The 19149-nt window shown below is 62.4% G+C and overlaps 1 protein-coding gene across 1 annotated transcript in view; it reads left to right on the top strand.

Annotated features, from left to right (window-relative positions):
* The window catches only part of MYT1 (myelin transcription factor 1), a 65355-nt gene that overhangs the window by 28639 nt on the left and 17567 nt on the right, over positions 1–19149 (top strand). The window contains exons 3-13 of the mRNA XM_060032608.1: positions 305–359; positions 1357–1387; positions 6620–6682; positions 7438–7685; positions 9086–9850; positions 10965–11099; positions 11571–11661; positions 12676–12789; positions 15965–16179; positions 17533–17657; positions 18184–18441. Of these exons, the coding sequence (XP_059888591.1) occupies positions 305–359; positions 1357–1387; positions 6620–6682; positions 7438–7685; positions 9086–9850; positions 10965–11099; positions 11571–11661; positions 12676–12789; positions 15965–16179; positions 17533–17657; positions 18184–18441 (2100 nt within the window). The remainder of the gene's footprint in view (positions 1–304; positions 360–1356; positions 1388–6619; positions 6683–7437; positions 7686–9085; positions 9851–10964; positions 11100–11570; positions 11662–12675; positions 12790–15964; positions 16180–17532; positions 17658–18183; positions 18442–19149) is intronic.

The raw sequence follows: 19149 nt of genomic DNA, 5'->3' as shown, positions 1-19149 counted from the left end.
GTTAATGAAGGCTTGGTGGCTGCAGCTTCCTCCTCGGATGTGAGCCTGGGGGCGTCAGGAGGGCCCAGAGCAGGAGATGAGGGACACTATGGGGCCAGTGGTCTCCGCCCCGAAGCTCGTACGCCTCACCTGCTGCTCGCGGGTTCGCAGGCCGTTCCTGCCACGTGAGCTCTTCCTTGTCTCCTGTGTCAGCTTCACAGGCCCCGGTGAAGCTTGAGACAGAAAATGCCTGGAGGTGACGCTGCAGACACAGGGGCTGGCTCTCCCGGCTTCCTGTTGACAGCGCAGTTGTTTTTACTTGCAGATGAGCTTAGAAAATGACGAGAAGAGAGCTCGTACGAGATCCAAGGCCCTCCGAGGTGAGTCCCCCCTCCCCTCCCAGCAGGGTCTGGCCAGGGCCGTCCACAGCCTGCCTCTGGCCAAGAGTCCCAGGTCCTCCCGCAGCAGTTGTCCTTAGGAGGACAGAATCCCGCAGCAGTGCCTCGCCCCTGGGACGCTCCTCCCCTAAGCCGGGCACCTGGTGGCCTCAGGCTTCCTCAGCCTCAGGGTGCATTTGAGGGCCATGGCCACTGGGGGGCTTTTGGCCCAGATGCACCTGCTGGGGAGGAGAGGAGGGGGCAGCCCCAGCGCTGCAGAGTGGGGAAAGCAAAACCTGGTTAGACCTGTTCTGTTTGGGAAGGAGAGGCCGCCAGCCTCGCATCACCAGCCTCTCTGCCTCCCAGATTAGTCTTGGCGCTGAGGGCACTGGGATGTTGCTGGGTTGAACTGGCACTGGGGTAGGGAGAGGGGCTGAGGCCCTGCTTGCTCTGCAGGGACCAAGTCCCGACACCCTGGCCAGCCTTGCCACCCCGACGCCACAGGGCACACACTGTTCCTGTGCGTGGGTGGCCCTCAAGGAGGGGCCAGACGCCCCGAGCTTCTCAAGTGTCTGCCAGTCAGACTAATGCAAGTTCTTGTCCCAGTGGCCCCATCACTGAGGAACCAGGTGCTTGGGCCACCTGTTCTCCTCTCCGGCCAGCTTTATCCTCTGGGTCCTCTTTGCAGCCAGAAGATGACTGCTCCCTGAGATTAGAGAAAGAGATGCTGTCCCAGGGAGCCTGTCTTAGCTGGGGCCTCTGTCCGACTCTGCAAAACCAGCAGCCACGGGGCGGGGGGGGGGGGGTGGTGGTCTGACATGAGCACCGGCTTGGAGGACGCAGCTCCCTCTGCGAGACCCTGGAGGACATTCTAGGAGGGAAAAGCGGGGTTCAGGACGGGGTCGCCCCCGCCCTTCAGTCGCTTGTGCTGTGGAGACACACGTGCCTTTTCAGTTCTGCTTCCCACACGAGTTTCCCTGTTTCTCTTTCTCTCACTCAGCTCCCCCAGAGCCCACAGGTGCCGACCTCAGGTAAGAAAGGCTTCCTGCCCGCACCCAGCATGGTGCACGCCTGTGACCCCGTTCGTCCTAAATGTTGCACTGGGCGCTTGGAGTTGAGCAACCGCGCCCGGGCCCCTGCTTTCCCTAACGAGGCTCCTTTCTGCCTGGCCTGTGTGCATCCGTCCTCACCCTGCCTTGTCCTCTCCCGCCTTGTCCTGGCACCACCATGCAGCCAGCCTTGCACAGTGGCACAGATGTGCTCACACCTTGTCACCCCTGGGACATGACTGTCACCATGGTCCTCAGCCGGCAGCAAGGTGCTGTCTTAGTGGCTCCTCGGCCAGAGATGGGGGGACAGGCTGTCCCACGCCCGAGTCTTCCAGTGACTTGAGGGCAGCAGTGGCTTATGTACCGGCTGAGCTCTGTGACTTTGCAGATTCCAGGCCGGCCTCACAGGGACGGGCATCCTGAACAGGAGGGAGGACAGACACGTGGCAATTTCCTGGGTTGAAGCAGGAGGGGCCAGGCTTCCTCCCCAGAGGTCGACTTGCCCTCGCCTGCTGGCTTCCGTCCTGGGCTTGGCCAAAGCCCTTGTGTGTGTGTGGAGGGGAGGGGCTGGGGGAAGGCCAGAGAGAAAGCCACCCCAATGCTTACGGGCTGGGCTGCCCCAGCATCGCCCCACGTGGCCTTCGGACTGCAGGTCCTGTGGGCCTGGGCTCTTCCTGGGGCGTCCAGGGCCGGCCCAGGGGCCATCTTGCCCAGGCAGAGCTCCAGTGAATGGTGTCCAGTGAGTGGCAAGGAAAGCAGCCTCTCGCATCCCCCCTTTCCGGGCGAGGGGTAGGGCCAGTGCGTCTGCCTCAGAACACTGGAGACGGAAGGGAGGGCCCCCCGTGTGCCAGGTGGGCTCTGGGTGCCCCGTCTAATTTTTATAAGTTTCCTGTGAGATGGGGCCAGACTTGAACTGTGGCCAAGGTAACCTGCCTGAGGCTTGCTGGAGGGATGAAGGGGTTCCGAGCCCACCCTCCCGCCCCTGGAGCAGCTCTGGTGCTGAGTTCGCCGCGGTCCTGCTCTGCCTGTGCTGCGGGGTTGGGGGTGACGGCCACTCCCTGATGGACATTTCTGTGGGCTTCCAGGCTCGAGGATGGAGACAAACAGAGCTTTCTAGTTACTGAGGGTGGGTGCTGTTATTTCGTGCTCCCTGTGCCCCAGCCTGGAACAGCTCTCTCCACCTAATTGCACGGTTCCAGGGCATAAGCCACTTCTACGTTCTTAGGGGTGAAGATTCTCACTAGACAGTGAACACGCCTGGGGCTGGGACCATCTTATTCTTCACCAGATAGTGGTTGAGTGGATGGCTTCTTTTGCCAGTCAGGAAAATGAGAGGACCCCAGAACATCCCAGCATCTCTCCAACCTTTGAGGCTGTAACCTGGAGGCGGGAGGGGAAGCACGTGGGAGCGGTGCTCAGAGCCCCGCGCATGCGGCGAGCCCTGCAGCGGCTGCACAGTGCAGTCCGATCTCAGGGATTCTCATGGAAGCACTGGCGGCTGCTGGTGTTTCCCCGTTTGTGAAGTGGGGAAACTGAGGCTCGGAGGGTTAGAACTCACACAGCCGGAAGAGCTGAATCATACAGCCTCCTGCTCAAAGGCCAGTCCTGGTCACAGGACTGATCACAGGGTCACAGGGTGACCTGATCACAGGGTCACAGGGTGACTGGTCACAGGGTGAGGGGGGCACAGCAGACAAGCCAGGCCCCTGGAGTTGCATGGAGCACAGTGGCCAGCTCCCTGGAGGGTAGGGGCCTGCGGGTGGACCAGTGGAGGAGACCCCGCGTGACGCTCAGAGGGGCCGCAGACCGCTGGGTGCAGAGCAGGTCTCCCGGGGGAGGTGCTGCTTCCCTTGGGCTATGTGACGTTCACCTGGGGACATCCTGGGGACAACGAGGGAGAGGAGGCTGGGCACAGGACTTGAGTTTTGGGAACAGATGAAGTAATGGAGGAGACTGGAAAGGCAAACCCAGAGGGCTAGGTTTCTCTTGAAACTTTGAAGCAAAAATGACCCAGAATAGATGTATTTTGAAATATTCTGAGCGCGGACTTGACCAGTGTAAGTAGGGGGATTGTGTGGGCATCTGGAATTTGTGCAGCGTCATCGATCTCCTGGTCTCACCCTGTTTGCATGGTAATAGTGAGGCCCGCATGCAATCTGATGGGGAAACTGGGGAGAGATGCATTGACGTGTTCTAGCAACGATGTCCTCAGCAATTCTTCCCGTTGCTGAGAATCGATGCCTAGAGGAAAATCCACGTGGAATGTGCCACTCACGCCTGAGTTCACAACCGTTTGTTGGCCACGAACCAGCCGTGGGGCACGATCCCTGAGGCTCTGTGATCGTGCGCTCACCCCGCGGGAAGGGGCAGGTGCCGCAAGCCCGACCCCTGCCCCCAGCACATGGGGGGCTGTGGTTGGTCCCGGCGGGGCCTTCGCAGTGGGTGCCAGCACAGGCAGAGCGACCCTGGAGCAGACTTGCCGCTGGGATGTCAAAGGAACCCCTTCGGAATCACTTGACGGGAGGACGGGTCACAGGGAAGCTGTACCCGCAGGACTCACTCTGTGGACGAGGGACTTGCACCCTGTGGACCCAGAATCTGTGGCCCACTGCCCCCAGCGGCCCTTTCCCCATCGCAAGCAGAGACTCCGGGAGCCGCTTGCCGGCGAGTGGCGGTTGCTAGGAAACGAGCTGAGGAGCTGGTGGGCCTGGACCAAGCAGGACTCTCAGCTGCCTCCTCCCACCCGGAGCCCCTTCAGCTCTTGCTCTGACTTGAAGCCGAGTCCCTGAGAGAAAACAAGCGGCTCTGGTGGCCTTTCCCTTTGCGCAGTGAAGAGCCAGCAGACTCCCCCTCCACCCCGCCCCCGCTCTACATGGGGCCCATCTGCTGTCCACGCTGCGGGAGGCGGCTTATGCAGGGAAGGGAAGGGGGTGGGTGGACCCCTCTTGGGGCATCCTTGGGGCGTCTCCCAGTCCCGGGAAGGATGCCCGTCTGCCACGCCCACGCCCCAGTCCGCAGCCCGCCTGTCCTCACCTGAGGGCCTCCTCTTGAGCCACTGGCCAGCTCCTGCCAAGGCGACAGAAGGGAGTGGGGAGCCCTCTACCTGCCTCCGCGGGGCCGGAGGGAAGCCAGTCGCTTCCAGGGGCTCCCACTGGGGCACGGCTCCTCCCGGCCTCCGCCATGGCCTGAGAGCTGCTGTTTATGTCCAGATCCTCAGATCCCTCCGAGCCATCGCCAGGACCCCTCTCAGGCTGACGGCAGGCAGGCCCTCTGCCCACCTCCCTGTCTCTGCCACACTCAGGCCCATGCTGTGGAATCGGGGGAGGGCTTGGCCGGGTCTCCCTCTTCCTCCATGCTGGCGAGGGGCTCCAGAGGCCTGGAACCAGAGCTGGTGCCTCACCCTGCCCTCCGGCCCCGAGCACACAGAGGGCATCCTACCAGCCCTGGGGGTGCCCATGGGGTGACCTGCTGGCACTGAGCCCCTGGGGCTTGCTTTCCGCGGGTACTCTCTGTGCTGACACGTGGGGAGGAGGGGGCCTCCAGGTTCCTCTCCCCGAGGGGCCCTTGGCAGCTCTGCGCATGCCTGGCCCGCTGCCCTTGGAGGGCCGGCCCTCAGGGCTGGAGGCCAGGTGCTTCTGAACTGGTGGGCGGAGGTGTGCTCGGAGCAGGTGACGTGTTTGGGGGCAGTGCCAGTGCCACAGCAGCTGGCACCTAATTGCCTGACTGACTCAGTGATTAATCGACTAATTGGGACCTCAGCTTCAAATCCCCAATAACAAGGAGCTTTTGTGAAGAGTCTCAAAGCTAGTTCTTGAGAAAGTGACAGCAAGTGTGGGGCATAGATTTCAGTGCGAGGCCTCGGGCAGCAGCAAGTCCTGTCTGTCTGGAAAGGAAACCCACACAAAGTTCGCATGTCCCCCCCGCATCCTCCCCCTTCCTCTCCCTCTCTCCTTTCCTCTCTTCTTTTAAACACCAGGAGATGAGCCACGGTGGCCTCATCATGGGGGGCTGCAGGGTGCGTCCCCTTCAGAGACCCCGGCTCCCGCAAGGGCCACCGTTGCACTGGGGGGCGCGACCCTGCCTCCACGGACTGTTCTGTTTCTTGCTGATCCGTCAGCGAGTGTGGACCCCACAGTCCTCTGTAGTCAGGTCCGTGATCGATCAGATTAGACACATCAGTGTGTCTGGACAGAGGTCCAGAGTGGGGCCCCTTTGTGAACCTCAGGAGCTCACAGCCTTCCTTCCCAGGCTCTGGGAGAGCCTGCTCGGAGGTGGGGGGCTCAGACCCTTCTTGGATGGGGACACCCTGGGTGATACCTCCCGGGAGGAGCTCGGGCTCCCCCTGTTCCCACCACGGGTTCTCCGTCTCAAAAGCCCACAGGACCCTGACCTCAAGCCCCACACAGGCCCCTTGCTGCCCTGGGGAGCTGACTGCTGGGGAGGTGGGTTGGGTGGTCTGTGCCTGGGACTGGAAGTTTCCAGAGCTTCCCACCGTCTGGTTCTGTGGGGAGGCAGATGATGGTGAAGGGAGAGGAACCCCTGGAACTGTAAGAGGCCAGGCCTCGGCCCACCGAGGTCTCCCGCAGCTCCTGGGTCATCGGCCCTCCTGGCTTCGCCGCCCTTCACGGGGAGCTGGGATCACACCAGGCGGCGGGTTCTGGAGCGGGGTCTTTGCTGCCACCCGCAGCCGGGGTCCTGTGGCCTGGGTCAAAGCTGCACCTTTGCAGAGTTGCTCCTGCCGGGCGGGTTGGCTGTGTACCGGCGAGGGGCCCGCCGGGCAGGGCCTCGCAGCATCTCGAAGGCCCTGGAGGATCCCCGTGTTTGTGCTTCGCCCTTGGGCCAGCTTCAGGTGCTGCTCTGGGGGCACCCTGGAGCTTCCTTGTTCCCAGCCCCCTGGAAGCCTGGTGGTGGTTTGCCTGCAGTGGGAAAGACTCACCGTGGAAAAAGGAAGTCGTCCAGCCTTGCTTTCACACACACAGATCTTTAATTAAACACTCTTATAAAATTGTAATGCGCCATTCATTTATATAAACGGGGGTGAGTTATTTCATTAATTTTTCGCAAACTGCAAGCAGCCATTCTGAGATGAACTGTTTGGAGACAATCTTCTGCTTCCCCGGGTGAGGGTCTGGGGTGGGCCCCGAGATTCGGACCCTCTCCCCATGCCCCACGGGGCCCGCCCCCAGGTGACCACCCCTGCTTGTCTCCCCCCAGCTGTCCCACTCCCGGATGCACGGGCTCGGGACATATCCGGGGCAAGTACTCCAGGCACCGAAGGTAAGGAGGCTGGAGGGCCCTCAGCAGGGTTCCTGGGAAAGAGGTTGGGCTGCTGGGGGTTGGAGCTCCTCTGCTGCTCGGGACCCTTTGTGGGTCTAGAACCTTCCGCCCCTGCTCTTGGCTGCCGAGCTGTGGTGGCCTCCCACGTGACCCTCTCGCTGGGAGGCCGAGCGCGGCTGTGGCGTGCCTTTCCGGTGTCTCCCCTTTGGGGCTGCTGTGAGGCCGGAGGAGTCTGTGCGGGAGAGCCCAGAGCAGAGCCGGCACACGCTGGGCGGCTCTTCTCACTGCTGTCATCCGGGGGTCTGCTGGGCCTCAGGGGCCCCCGACTGCGGTGCCAGGCTCAGGAGGTGGGTGAGGGTGTGAAGGGTCTGGAGGTGAAGGAGGAAGGGCCTGGGCACTCCCGACAACCTGCCTGGGGGGCGGTGGGCACGGAGCAGAGCAGCCTGGGCCGCCGCCCCCACCCCCGGCCCCGGCCATCCCAGGGGGGATGACTGTGGCGTGGACAGGGCCGTTGAGATTAGGCCTTCCCAGAGAAGCAGGAAGTGAAATTTAAAGCACAATCAGGGCCTTTTTAATGCGGACAATTACTGTAAAATTTTGAACACATCAACCTGCCAGTCTTGAGTTTGGGGCTTTGGCGGAGGGGCGGTGATGAGATGCAAAGAGAAATTTTCAGGACAGGGATAGCGCTGCAGAGGGTGAAGGCCGGGGGCCCGGGAGGTGCTGACAGGGTGGCCCGGCCTCCTCCCTCCCAGTTTACTGAGCTGCCCTCTGGCCAAGAAGAGGAAGCTGGGGGGCGCCGAGGCCGAGCACCTGGGGTCCAAGCGGAAGGCGCACCCCCTGAAGCTGGCTCTGGACGAGGGCTACGGCGTGGACAGCGACAGCAGCGAGGATGCCGAGGTGAAGGGCGCCTCTGTTTCTGATGAATCGGAAGGAACTGCGGAGGAGGACGAGGCTGAGGCGTCAGGACAGGAGGAGATTCATCGCCCCGAGCCAGCTGAAGGTGCTTTGTTGCTCTTTCTCCCCTGAATAAAGGCGCTTAGTGTGGGCCCGGAGAATCGCAGCCTGTGAGCAGGCGGGGCTCCCGCGAGCGAGGAAGCCCTGCTGAGAACAAGCGCCTCTTGTCTGACGTTTGCAAGGCTTCCTGGGGAGGGGCTGGCGCTTGGGGCTCGGGGGGCCCAGAGGCTCATCTGTATGTGAGCATTGTGGACCTGGATGTGTGTCTGTGTGTGTGAGAGGCGGTCGGACAGATGGACGTGGCTGTGCGTCTGTGTGGCGGGGTCTCAGATAGACCCGCCCCACTTGGCCTCAGGAGAGCCACCTGCAGGAGGGGCAAGGGGCCTGCTTGGCATCAGGGGAGCTGGGCGGGGCCCCCAGCCCTCGGCAAACACTAGTGCGAAGGTGGGACACGTCCATGTCCCGAGTCCCTGGCTGACTATAGGGTCCTGGGGAGGTGGCTGAGGCCCGAGGCCCCAACCCCGCGACACCTCCAAGCTTCTGGTGCTCTCGGCTCTCAGGGCCTGAGGTGGATTTTTATTCATTTTGGAGCCACTCCAGGGAGGGTCCTCATACCCGCCTCCCTCCTGGCGACCCGGCTCTGCCTGAGAGGGTGCAGGGCCAGGGGACTCTCGCTTGCTGGGTTTCTTATAAAGGAGGGAGTTTGGCGCTCAGGCATCGGCCCTGGCTTGGCCCCTCCTAGAGTGGGAGGACGTGGGCTGGCTGCTGAGCCCTGGGGGGTGGTCCTTGTTGATCCCAGGGGGCCTGGGTGTGGTGAGCACCCACTGCGTCTTAGCCGTGGCAATTAAAAGCCTTAAACTTTAAAAACAGCTTTTGCTGTTTATCAGTTATGAAACAATTTTTAAAAATTGGATCCATTCTTTTTTTCTTGTGGTACGCGGGGCCTCTCACTGCCGTGGCCTCTCCCGTTGCGGAGCACAGGCTCCGGACGCGCAGGCTCAGCGGCCATGGCTCACGGGCCCAGCCGCTCCGCGGCATGTGGGATCTTCCCGGACCGGGGCACGAACCCGTGTCCCCTGCATCGGCAGGCGGACTCCCAACCACTGCGCCACCAGGGAAGCCCTGATCCATTCTTTAAGCTCCATTTTATGAAATGTAGATTCGCCTGATATAAGAAAGTACACATGACAGGGAGGACCGTTAATCAAAAGTATCAGAGTAATTCTCAGCTTCAAATTACTGCGGTGGTTTCTCCTTCCACCTCCCGACATAAGTTTACTGTGATCTCCAGATCCGGGCAGAGGGGCTGACAAAAACGGCCACCCCGAGCCCATTTCTGGGGGTTTGATGTTGCCCGGCGGCAGTGGGGCAGGCTGGAGGAGCCCCGCCTGGAGACCTGTCCTCTATTCCCCGTGTGCCTCCCACGCAGTTTCTGATTTTGTGCAGGGAGGAGCCCCATCAAGGCCCGTTTCGGATCCAATCCCATCAGCAGCCTCACGGGCTCCTCCAAGGGCAGCTACAGCAGCTATCAGGAGATCATTGCAACTTCTCTCCTAAATTTGGGCCAAATCGCCGAAGAGACACTGGTCGGGGAAGACTCGGGCCAGGGGGCCAAGCGGGGCGCCGGCATCGTGCGCCTGGTGCGGGAGGAGGCTGAGGAAGGAGCCACCAGCGGTGCGGGGGAGAAGGGTGTCTTCGTCCAGCCGGAGGACGCAGAGGAAGCGATCGAAGCTACCAGGGAGCGCTCCCAGGAGCTGTGTCCCCAGTCCCTGGAGGGTGTGGCCAGCGAGGAGTCCAGCAAGCAGAGGGTGGCCCTGGGCACTGAGCGGGGGGATGCCCCGCCTGACGCGATCTGCCAGGAGCAGGCCCCCCCCGCCCCCCGCCCGGAGGCCTCTGAGCCCCGACGCCCGGCGCCGCCCAGCCCCAGGCCCGCGTACTCCGTCCTCGTGGAAGTGCGCTCTGATGACAACGGCAAGGACGAGGACTCGAGGTCCCAGAAGTCCACAGTCACGGACGAGTCGGAGATGTACGACATGATGACCCGCGGGAACCTGGGCCTCCTGGAGCAGGCCATCGCCCTGAAGGCCGAGCAGGTGCGGGCCGTCCGTGAGCCGGGATGCCCACCCGCCGAGCAAGGCCCCCTGGGCCCGGGCGAGCCGGGGAAGGCGGCAAGGCCCCTGGACGCCGCCCGGAAGAGCTACTGCAGCAAAGGTAGGCTGGGCACCTGGGCACCTGGCCCTGCCCCGCCCCCTCCCGGGGGTGCGCAGTCCCGGACCCATGGGCGAGTCCTGAGGTCTTTACGGGCTGGGGGGCACGGGCGGGGGGAGGTGGTGTGGGCCAGACAGAAGCGGCCTGTGGTCGGTGAGGCAGGTGGCCAGGCTGGGAGCACTGAGCAGTGCAGAGCAGGCCCGAGCCATGGAGGACAGTGGGACTGGTTCTCAGGGACCGACTGACGCTGAGGTGCAGACGCCGTACGAGCCCTGGACAGAGAGGCCGGCGACAGCGAGCGCAGGAAGGCGGTGCCCGGGCGAGGCTTGTGAGCCCCTTAGGGTGCCCCTGCCTGCCCGGTGGTCTGAGGACAACTTCCTCCCGTTTAAACCACACACACAGAACCCGCCAGGGCCCTGCCCTCCCTGGGGTGGGCTTTCTGAGGATGGTCTGTGAATTCTGCATTGTGGCTTCCCTACCAAAGGGGACGGATGGCTCCTCTGGAAGTTTCCCTGGGACACTGGCTATGCTCTGGGGACCGTGTGTGTCCTGAGAGGCATTCCCTTCTGCCCCACACTGACAGTGGCCTCTCTGGGCCTGCAGAGGCTCTACGAGGTCCGTAACTGAGATTTGGGGTCAAATTTCTGCCCAGGCCTTTATTAGCCGCTTTGGGTAAGTGACTCAGCCCCGCGGTCCCCATTACTGTCAAATACAAAGGACGTGTCCTGGCAGAGACCTTGTCACACGGCTTTACCTCTCTGTGCGGAGGCCTGGCCCCCAGCCCGAAGCCAGTGGCCCTCGCATGACATTAGCCGGACAGGGCAGAGGGTGGCAGCCGCCATCCGGGGGGGTCCCCCCTAAAGCCCTGCGGGTCCCGCTGTTTGTGGCTTGCCGCAAGCTGTGGGGAGCTTTTCCACGTGGACGGCCAGCGTGGACGGCCTCTCCAGGGTCCCCGTGCTGTCCAGTCACGGTCCCTCTTGGGCTCTTGGGCAGTCTGGTCACTCTCCTCTCTGGACAGCCAGAGTGAAGGATGGTGAGCTGCCCTGCCGCCTCCCTGCTCACCACCTCCCGCCCAGCTTCCCGGCTGCCCTCTGACGGATAGGCCTTGTGTGTTTAGATCCCTCCAGAGCTGAGAAGCGTGAGATCAAGTGTCCGACACCAGGCTGCGACGGCACCGGCCACGTCACTGGGCTGTACCCGCACCACCGCAGCCTGTCTGGCTGCCCCCACAAGGACAGGATCCCCCCGGAGAGTGAGTAGCTCTGCACGGCTCAGGCCGCCTCTGGTGTTTGGATGGTGTCCACATAGAGGAGTGGCCACCCAGGACCCTGTCCCTCTGGACTGGCACGTCCAGAAGCCCAAACTTGGGCCCTACAAGCGTGGCGACATGGAGCACGCCCAGTTATTCACCTTGAGATGGCAGCCTGGGTCAGGGCCCCTGGAAACCGGCCACAGACACGGGCACACGGCGGGGAGGCCGGGCCCTGGACCGGGGGAGGGGCCGCCGTCTGTGTTCTGAGGGCTCAGGAGAAAAGCCGTCCTTGCTTCTAGGCGAGGGGCAGCGATCGTGACCATTAAGTTTGTAAGGTTTCTGCCTCAGGGAGGCCAGGGTCACCGTGAGAGGGGGCGGGCGTGGCCTGACTGAGCGGGGACTGGGGCTCCTGCACCCTCCGCGCTGGTGGTGCTCACCGGCCCCCCCCCCCCCCCCGACGTTGTCTTGCAGTATTGGCCATGCATGAGAACGTGCTCAAGTGCCCCACTCCTGGCTGCACAGGCCAGGGCCACGTGAATAGCAACCGTAACACGCACAGAAGGTACGGGGCTGGGCTGGGAATGGTGAGGGCCACGGAGGGGGGTGCCTCAGTGCACGCCCCAGCCTGGGACGCGGTCTCCCTGTGTGCTGCCCTTTGGGGTGAGTGCACGGTCAGGGCAGACCTTTGGCGGGAGCAGAGCAGCACCTGGAGGGGTGGTCACCTGTGCCACTGTGAGTGGGGGTCCCGAGAGACCAGAGGATGCGCGCAGCGCAGGGAGGCCTGCAGCCTGTGGGGAGAGCCAGGTAGAGACCCTGTCCCGCTGAGAGTCGGGAAACCTCTGGACACTAGCTTGTGCTCAAGGCAGAACCTCGGCAGCCGGGGCCGAGCCTGGCTGCTCCGTAGGGGAGCTGAGCGCCTGGTGCTTGGGATGTCTGCCCGGCTTCTGGTGAGAGGTCGCCCCGCCTTCGCCCCGAGCCACGCGTAGCTGCAGCCGTGGCGGGGCGTGAAGTGGTTCCGGCAAGTGACACTCGCTGGAACGACTGGCCAGCGTTTCTGAGGCTAAATTCCCCAGCACCGCTGGGACGATGTCGCCTCTCCTGGCTGATCGCACTTTCTCAGTTCTGACAGTGGAAGCTGCACCCGTGGCGTCTCGGGTTGGGTGCTTTCCTGGGCAGGACCTGTGCCCTCCTCGTGTGACCCTGGTAGACCATGTCCTCCAGGGTCAGCACCCAGCCTGTGGCCCGTGGGCTGATAGACTGTGAGCAGCTCTGGCTGGTGGTGAGGGGAGAGGAGGGAGGTGAGGGGTGGCCCGGGCCCCGCAGCCACCCGGAGGAGGTGCCTTTGCTCAGAGCCTTGAAGAACTTCCGGGTGCGTTTTGTCTCTGTGTCATTGGCTTAGAATTTCCAGAAACAAGCTGGCTCAGCAGCAGGTGCTTTGAGGGCTTGAGGACAGACCTGGGGAAAGGCCCCTCTATAGGCAAGGCAGCCTTCCCTGAGCTCCTGCTGACGCCTGGCTCCCGGCTCGGACGGGTGGGGCCTGGAGGAGGGCTCAGCTGTCCTCCTGTCCTTTCTCTAGTTTGTCTGGGTGTCCCATTGCTGCTGCCGAAAAATTAGCCAAATCTCATGAGAAGCAACAGCCACCGACGGGAGACCCTTCCAAGAATAGCTCCAGTTCGGATCGGATCCTCAGGTGAGTGAAATGAGTCGCAGACCGGGAGGCGTGTTTTCGACCCCGGGTCCGTGTGCCTGACGTGCAGTGAGGCCAAGCTCAGAGTCTGGAGCGGAGAAGGTTTGTTACAAGAGCCGAGCCAGGAGGACAGGCGGCTCGCGCTCCGAAGACTCGACTCCCCGGTGGCTGTCAGGCAGGGTCTTTACGGCCAGCGTGAGGGGAGAGGGTCCAGGATGGGTGATCAGCTCGTGGGCCCTCTTCTGATCAGCTGATGGTGAGGGCATCTCAGCCTTACGGTTCCAGGCAGTCTGGGGTCCACGTGCTTGCGGTCAGCATGTCATCACCATCCTCCACCGGGCGGGGGTCTTAGTTTCTGCAGAATGACTCAGAGATGCGTGTCAGATTGTTCCCTCTGTCTCTTCAGGAGGAACTAGGAGCCCTGTGACTCCGTTGTCCTATTAACTGACTGAACCTGCTCTTTGGAACTGGGTGGGAAGGCCTAGGGGGCTTCAAGACTGTTGTTGTTTTTCCTACAAACAAGAATCAGGGACGCGCAGGGGCTTTTTTACCCAGGAAGGCCCTGCAGGGTCCTGCTAGGCTTCACGGCTGCCTCCGCACGTGCCCAGGGGGCTTCTCGCCTCTCCGCCGCCGCGTGTGCGTGTCCACGCTCGTGTGTATGTGTCTCCCAGGGGGGACTGGGAGGGTGGTTTCGTGGCCCCGACACCCGCACGGCTGCCCCTGCCTCGCTGTCCCCGAGGGCGTCTGATGTCACCGCCTGGGATTGTTCAGGGATTTGTTTGTGGAGTCGCTGGTCCTGTTTGGAGAGAGTGGGTTGCACCAGCCCAGGACCCCTGCTGTCTAGGGAGCCCTGGGAGCTGCTCACCCCAGGACAGACCCTGAACTGGGGAGCGGGGTGGGTGCCAGTGGCACCCTCCGGAGTGCCGCTCCCCGTGACCCTTGAGGTGCATATGCACACGTGTGAGTGTGTGTGCACCCGTGTGTGCGTGCAGACACGGCTCATCAATGAGGGGGCTTCTGAAAGACCCTTCAGAGCGAGTCTGCTTGGTGTGAACCCACCCGCAGGCCCCTGTAGGTGCCACGAACAAGGCCAGAGGCTGAGGAGCTTTCCCAAGGCCACACGCTCCCCGGCAGCCTGCCTTCAGAATCGCCTCCCAGTGGGACCGGTTCTCTGGCGCCCACCGTGCTGGGCGACTCTCCCTCACCCCCGTGTCCTTGCTCAGCGGACTCCCTGCTCCCTCATCTCCGAGGAGCTAGAACTGACAGATCGTCCCGTCGAGACTCTCTGTTCCACGTCTGTCTCCCAAAGGAGAGTGTGGGAGACCAGGGCCACCGTCCCCTGCACAGGCCCGGCGTCCAGCAGTCACGAGCATGGGCGACGGCACAGACCATGGTCTGGAGGTGGGCGGGCCACCTCCGTCACCCAGCTGTCCCTTCCCTGGCATGTGCCTGGCAGAGCCTCTGCCTGAGCAGCGTGGCCTCCCACCTTGGCCTCAGGGTCACGTGCAAGTGGTCTCTGGGCTGGGCCTCGCCCTCCCGCACTGGGGAGCCCTTGCAGCCCCGCCCTTGGGGCGCCCTGCACTCCAGCTGGCTTCTTTCAAGCGGGTGGCGCTCAGGGTGGTGGAAACTGCTTCTTTCCTCCATCTTGTTCCTGTTCCTCTGGCTTCTTGTCGGGTTTCTTGCCTTGATCCAAGTCACTGACAAAACGTCAAACTACCAGGCAGGTGCGTCGTGGCGAGGCCAGGGTGGGGGCCAGGCCGCTGCCAACTGTGGGGGCTGTGCCCCGGGAACGCGACTCCGTCTGTCTGCCTGTAAAGTGGGCCGACAGCGTTATCGCCTTCAGAAGTTTCTCATGAGGCTGGATGAGGCAGGGCTGTCTTGTTTCCGGGCCCTCGGGGAGGAGGCCAGATGGTGGCAGCTGTGGCCGCGGTGCAGAGCTTTCCGTCCAGGCTCCACGTGCTCCATGGAGGGGCCAGTACCCCAGGGTGTGGGGAGAATCTCTGCAAAGCTCTGTGGGCATCACGGACCCTGAGTCTGCTGCTGGCGGAAGCCCCGGCTGAGGAAGCCACCAAAACGTGGCGCAGACGTTAAGTGTAGGACTCGTCTACCCCCGGGGTAGCCTGAGCACTACCAGCCGCTTCTCCGATGCCACTGGCTGGTCCAGAGGGGCCCCGCCCTTGCTGGGGAAGGAGAGCCGTTGGTTTCACCAGCCACTTCTCCGATGCCACTGGCTGGTCCAGAGGCGCCCCCGCCCTCGCTTTCCCAAGGCCCTGCAGAGCCAGCCTATCGTGGTTGCAGGGTCTTCCTGGCACCCGGCTCCCATTTTCGGGTCACACCTAAGTTCTCGCAGTGCCTGGCGCCCTGGGGGCCTCACCACTGGCTCCTTCTTAATTCCGCCCACCACCTTTTCCAGACTGAAGTCACTGCGTGGCTCTCCCAGGCCTCCTCCGCTCTTCTCTCAGCTGACTGGTACACAGGCCCCTCCGCAGACCGGTACAGACCCTGTGGCCTTTCTGTGCCGGGCTGGTCTTCCTCCCGCCGTGGCTCCAGTGCTGTCAGGGCTGGTGTGTTCGCACCATCTCTCGTGCATTTAAAAATCTGAGCTCTTTCAGAGCTTCGGTAACAGTGGCTGAATGCTTGCAGCGTCCTTTCATGCGTGTCTTTAACCCTTGCAGCAGCCCCTCCAGGGGCATCTCAGGTGACTTTCAGCAGACGACCTGGAGGGCTAAGGGCTGAGTCGGCCGCCCTGAGGCTGATTCTCAGAACCTCCTTCATGTCCCCTCCAGGCACCCCAGCTCCCTGCCCTCTGGGGAATTGTCAGTTATTCCACCACCAGAATTCTGCCTCGGCTGCCTGCCGCCCTAAGGATGCTCCTCTAGGGCTCCCGGTAAAGGCCTCAGAAACCTGCTCTCCTCATTCCCTCTGTTGACGCGGTCCGCAAGCGGACACGCGCTGTTTCTTCAAGGCTCCTAGTGCTTCGTCCCTGTGGCAATTCTTCCTGCACATCAGCCCCTAGGCACCCTGTAGTGGTGGACGTGAGGGAGGGCCTGCCTGGGTCTCTGTCCGCGCCGGGGTCTGAGGGATGGCTGGGCCAGGCCATGGCACGGGGCATTGAGATGAACAGCACAGAGTCCTTGCGTCCTGTCTTCATGATTCTCATCTCCGTCTCACGCCCCAGGCCCATGTGCTTTGTGAAGCAGCTTGAGGTCCCTCCGTATGGAAGCTACCGGCCCAGCGTGGCCTCCACCACACCCAGGGCCAACCTGGCCAAGGAGCTGGAGAAGTTCTCCAAGGTCACCTTCGACTACGCAAGTTTTGACGCTCAGGTTTTTGGCAAGCGCATGCTTGCCCCAAAGATTCAGACCAGCGAAACCTCACCGAAAGCCTTTAAATGTAAGTTGGGGAAGCTGCTCCCGGAGGTGTAGCGTCTGAGGGGCAGCGGAGGGGAGCCCTCAGCAGCAGCGTGTCGGTCCTCTCCACCCTGCGGCCCCAAACGCCCCAATCCCCCGTGGCGGCCTTCTCAGAGTCCGTGTCTCACCCACGTTGCTGCCCACACACTCACCATCAAACTGGATGTGCCTCCTCACTACACGTGAAACAAACCCAAGTCCGTTATGCCGTGCGTGTCCACAGACTTAACGACGTCGCTGCCGAGGTTCACCCTACGAGCGTGCCCTCCCCTGGCTGTCCGTTCCCAGCCAGTTTATTCCAGCTCAAGGGCTGGGGGTCTGGGAGGGTCAGACAACCGCTGTGCTGAGCCTGGGTACCCGACAGATGCTTCCTGCGCGGGGACCATCTTGCTGGATACAATGTGACATTAGCAACACACTTTCCGGGTGCTCGTCGCGCTAACAACATTCATTCCGCCAAACCTTCCGGAACAAGCCTTCCTGGCTTATTTTTTTGGGGGGAGGGGTCGCTTATTGCACTAATTTGTGAGTTGCAAGCCTGTTAGCCCTGGAAATACAAACAGAATGGAAAAGCGCCCCAGTGCACTTGAGATTGGAGCTGGCGGCCCCTGGTGGCTGTTGTCAGCCCCCAGAATTGGCAGTGATGAGTCTCCTACAGGTTAATGATACAATTGCCACCTGGAGTGCGAGTGTCTCTCCGGCTTGTTAGGACTGGGGGCTTCATGCCTTCTCGCAAGGCACCCACTTACGCTGGGGCGCTGGAAATTTGCTGGCGATATCCTGATTACTCAGAAATCATACCTGAGAGTGACCTTACGGTTACAGCACAGTTCCTAGAAAAGATAACGTTTGATGCCCTCCTGTGTCGTGTTTATTTGAACTAATGTCATTCACCAAAGCCGTGGCTCTTGGCGGAGGGGGCGGGGCGACACCGAAATCAGCCTTTTGAGGCTTTGTGATAAACTTTTCCTACTTGAATGATATTCCAGACGCTCCTCCTACTTGCAGACTTTAGTCTCTAATGAGCATCACCGACGGACAACTTGCTTTGTTTGAAATATCGGGGGCGCTCGAACGTCTTTGGAGGCTTTGCCCTTTCTGCCCAAGTTAGGTCAAGAGAGAAACGGCCTTCTCAGTGCCCGACGGGGGGGGGGGGGCTGCGGTGGGGCCAGGCTCCCAGCCATCCCGAAGTACCCCCCACCCCCACCCCATGTCTGCGTGGCCGCCTCCCGTTCAGGTTGTATATCAGCCTGCTCTTGTTCCCTTTTTGCAGCCAAACCTTTCCCAAAGGCCTCTCCCCCCAGGCCCAGCCCCTGCGCTTCGTCCTCTTCTACAGGCTTCGACTACGCCCATGACGCGGAGGCCGCACACATGGCCGCCACGGCCATCCTGAACCTCTCCACGCGCTGCTGGGAGATGCCCGAGAACCTCAGCACGAAGCCGCAGGACCTGCCCGGCAAGGTTGGTGTGTCCCCTGCCAGGAGCCCCTGCTGAGGCAGAGAAGGGGGTTGGGATTTGCAGTCAGGGGCAGTGCTGCCTGCACGAAGGGGGCTCAGCAAACCCAGGGTCTACTAGGTGACTACCGCTCTTTCCTCTTCTCCCTCCTGACCGTTGACCCTGCTGGGCAGAGACATTGGATGGGTCTCCTCCGAACTCCGTGCGCTGTGCCTAAGGGGGCCCAAGTGGCTGTGCACACGTGTGTTCCCATATCTCGCTGAGTCTAAGGGCCCTGTGCGTGTTTTGGGGCCCACACGAGCTGCCGTGTCAAGGGTCTGGTTTTCCAGCGCTGGAAGCCTCAAGGCAGTGGGCACTGTGGCCCACATCAGCCTCAGGACGCTGTCTTCCCGCGTAGGCTCTTCTCTTCCTGTTTGGGTCTGCTCTCTTTGGAGGGAGACGCTGTCTGGGCTTCCGGTGAGCTGAGTAAGGGACCAGAGGCACGCGTGGCAAGGGGGTGGGGTCTGACACAGGCGGTACCTTTGCAATGCAGGCCACGGACATCGCGGTGGATGAGAACGGAACCCTGGATTTGAGCATGCACAGACACCGCAGGCGGGAGAACGCTTTCCCCGGCGGCGGTGGCGGCCCCGGCGTGACCTCACCCGATGCCTCCCAGGGCCAGAGCATCACTGCCCCCAGCAGCTCCGTGACCTCGCCCCAGTCCAGCCATGCCTCTCGCCAGGACGAGTGGGACCGGCCCCTGGACTACACCAAGCCCAGCCGCCAGCGAGAGGAGGAACCCGAGGAGGTGGGTCCTGGGGTCCTGAGCCGGCAGAAGGTCGAGCAGGCGCTGGTGGTCAGTCTGCCTTACCCGAGGGCGGGTGTGAACGCGCTTTCGCTCCAGGCAGAGCCTCCGTGTGTCCTGCCCCTTTCCACCCAGGGTCCTGCGCCCTTCGGGCAGCTAAGCCCACCTTCTTGGAGGGGTTTTCACCATTGGGCCAGTCTGTGGCCTTGTCCCCTCCGAGAGAGAGGTGGCCTTCTCGCCTCTGCAGAATCACTGTTCAGCACCAATGCGGTTCTCCGAGAGCACGGGGAGGAGAAGGGCTTTTGTTCAGACCCCACGGGGGATGATTCGGGAGTGGCTCCGAGTTCCTCGTTTCTGTGGGCCTCCCGCCGACCTGCTGTGTCCAGATCAGGGACACCCAGAGCTCTGGCAGCAGCCTCTTCTCACTGTCACCAGGACACTCCAGGCGCCTGGCTCCCTGGACGGAGGCAGGAGAAAACTCCTGGCCTCAGAAGCCCCTTGGGTGGCCAGCGGCCAGAGTCCCAGGACAGCACTGCCTGGTGAAGGGCCGCACACCAGGCTGCTGTGCTGGAGCTGTGGTCTGGGGGCAGTGGAACACCCCCTTCCCAGTTACTCCCCCCAGCTGAGATGCGGGCTGATGCAGGGCTTCTCCCCAGAAGAGCCTCCCGAACAGCAGGGCCCTGCTCTGAGGGCTCAGACCCGGTGGCCTCT

The sequence above is a fragment of the Delphinus delphis genome, chromosome 15 (assembly GCF_949987515.2).
Source record: "Delphinus delphis chromosome 15, mDelDel1.2, whole genome shotgun sequence".
Lineage (NCBI taxonomy): Eukaryota > Metazoa > Chordata > Mammalia > Artiodactyla > Delphinidae > Delphinus > Delphinus delphis.
The sequence above is the reverse complement of the archived record's forward strand: the minus strand, read 5'-3'. Positions and strand labels throughout refer to the sequence as shown.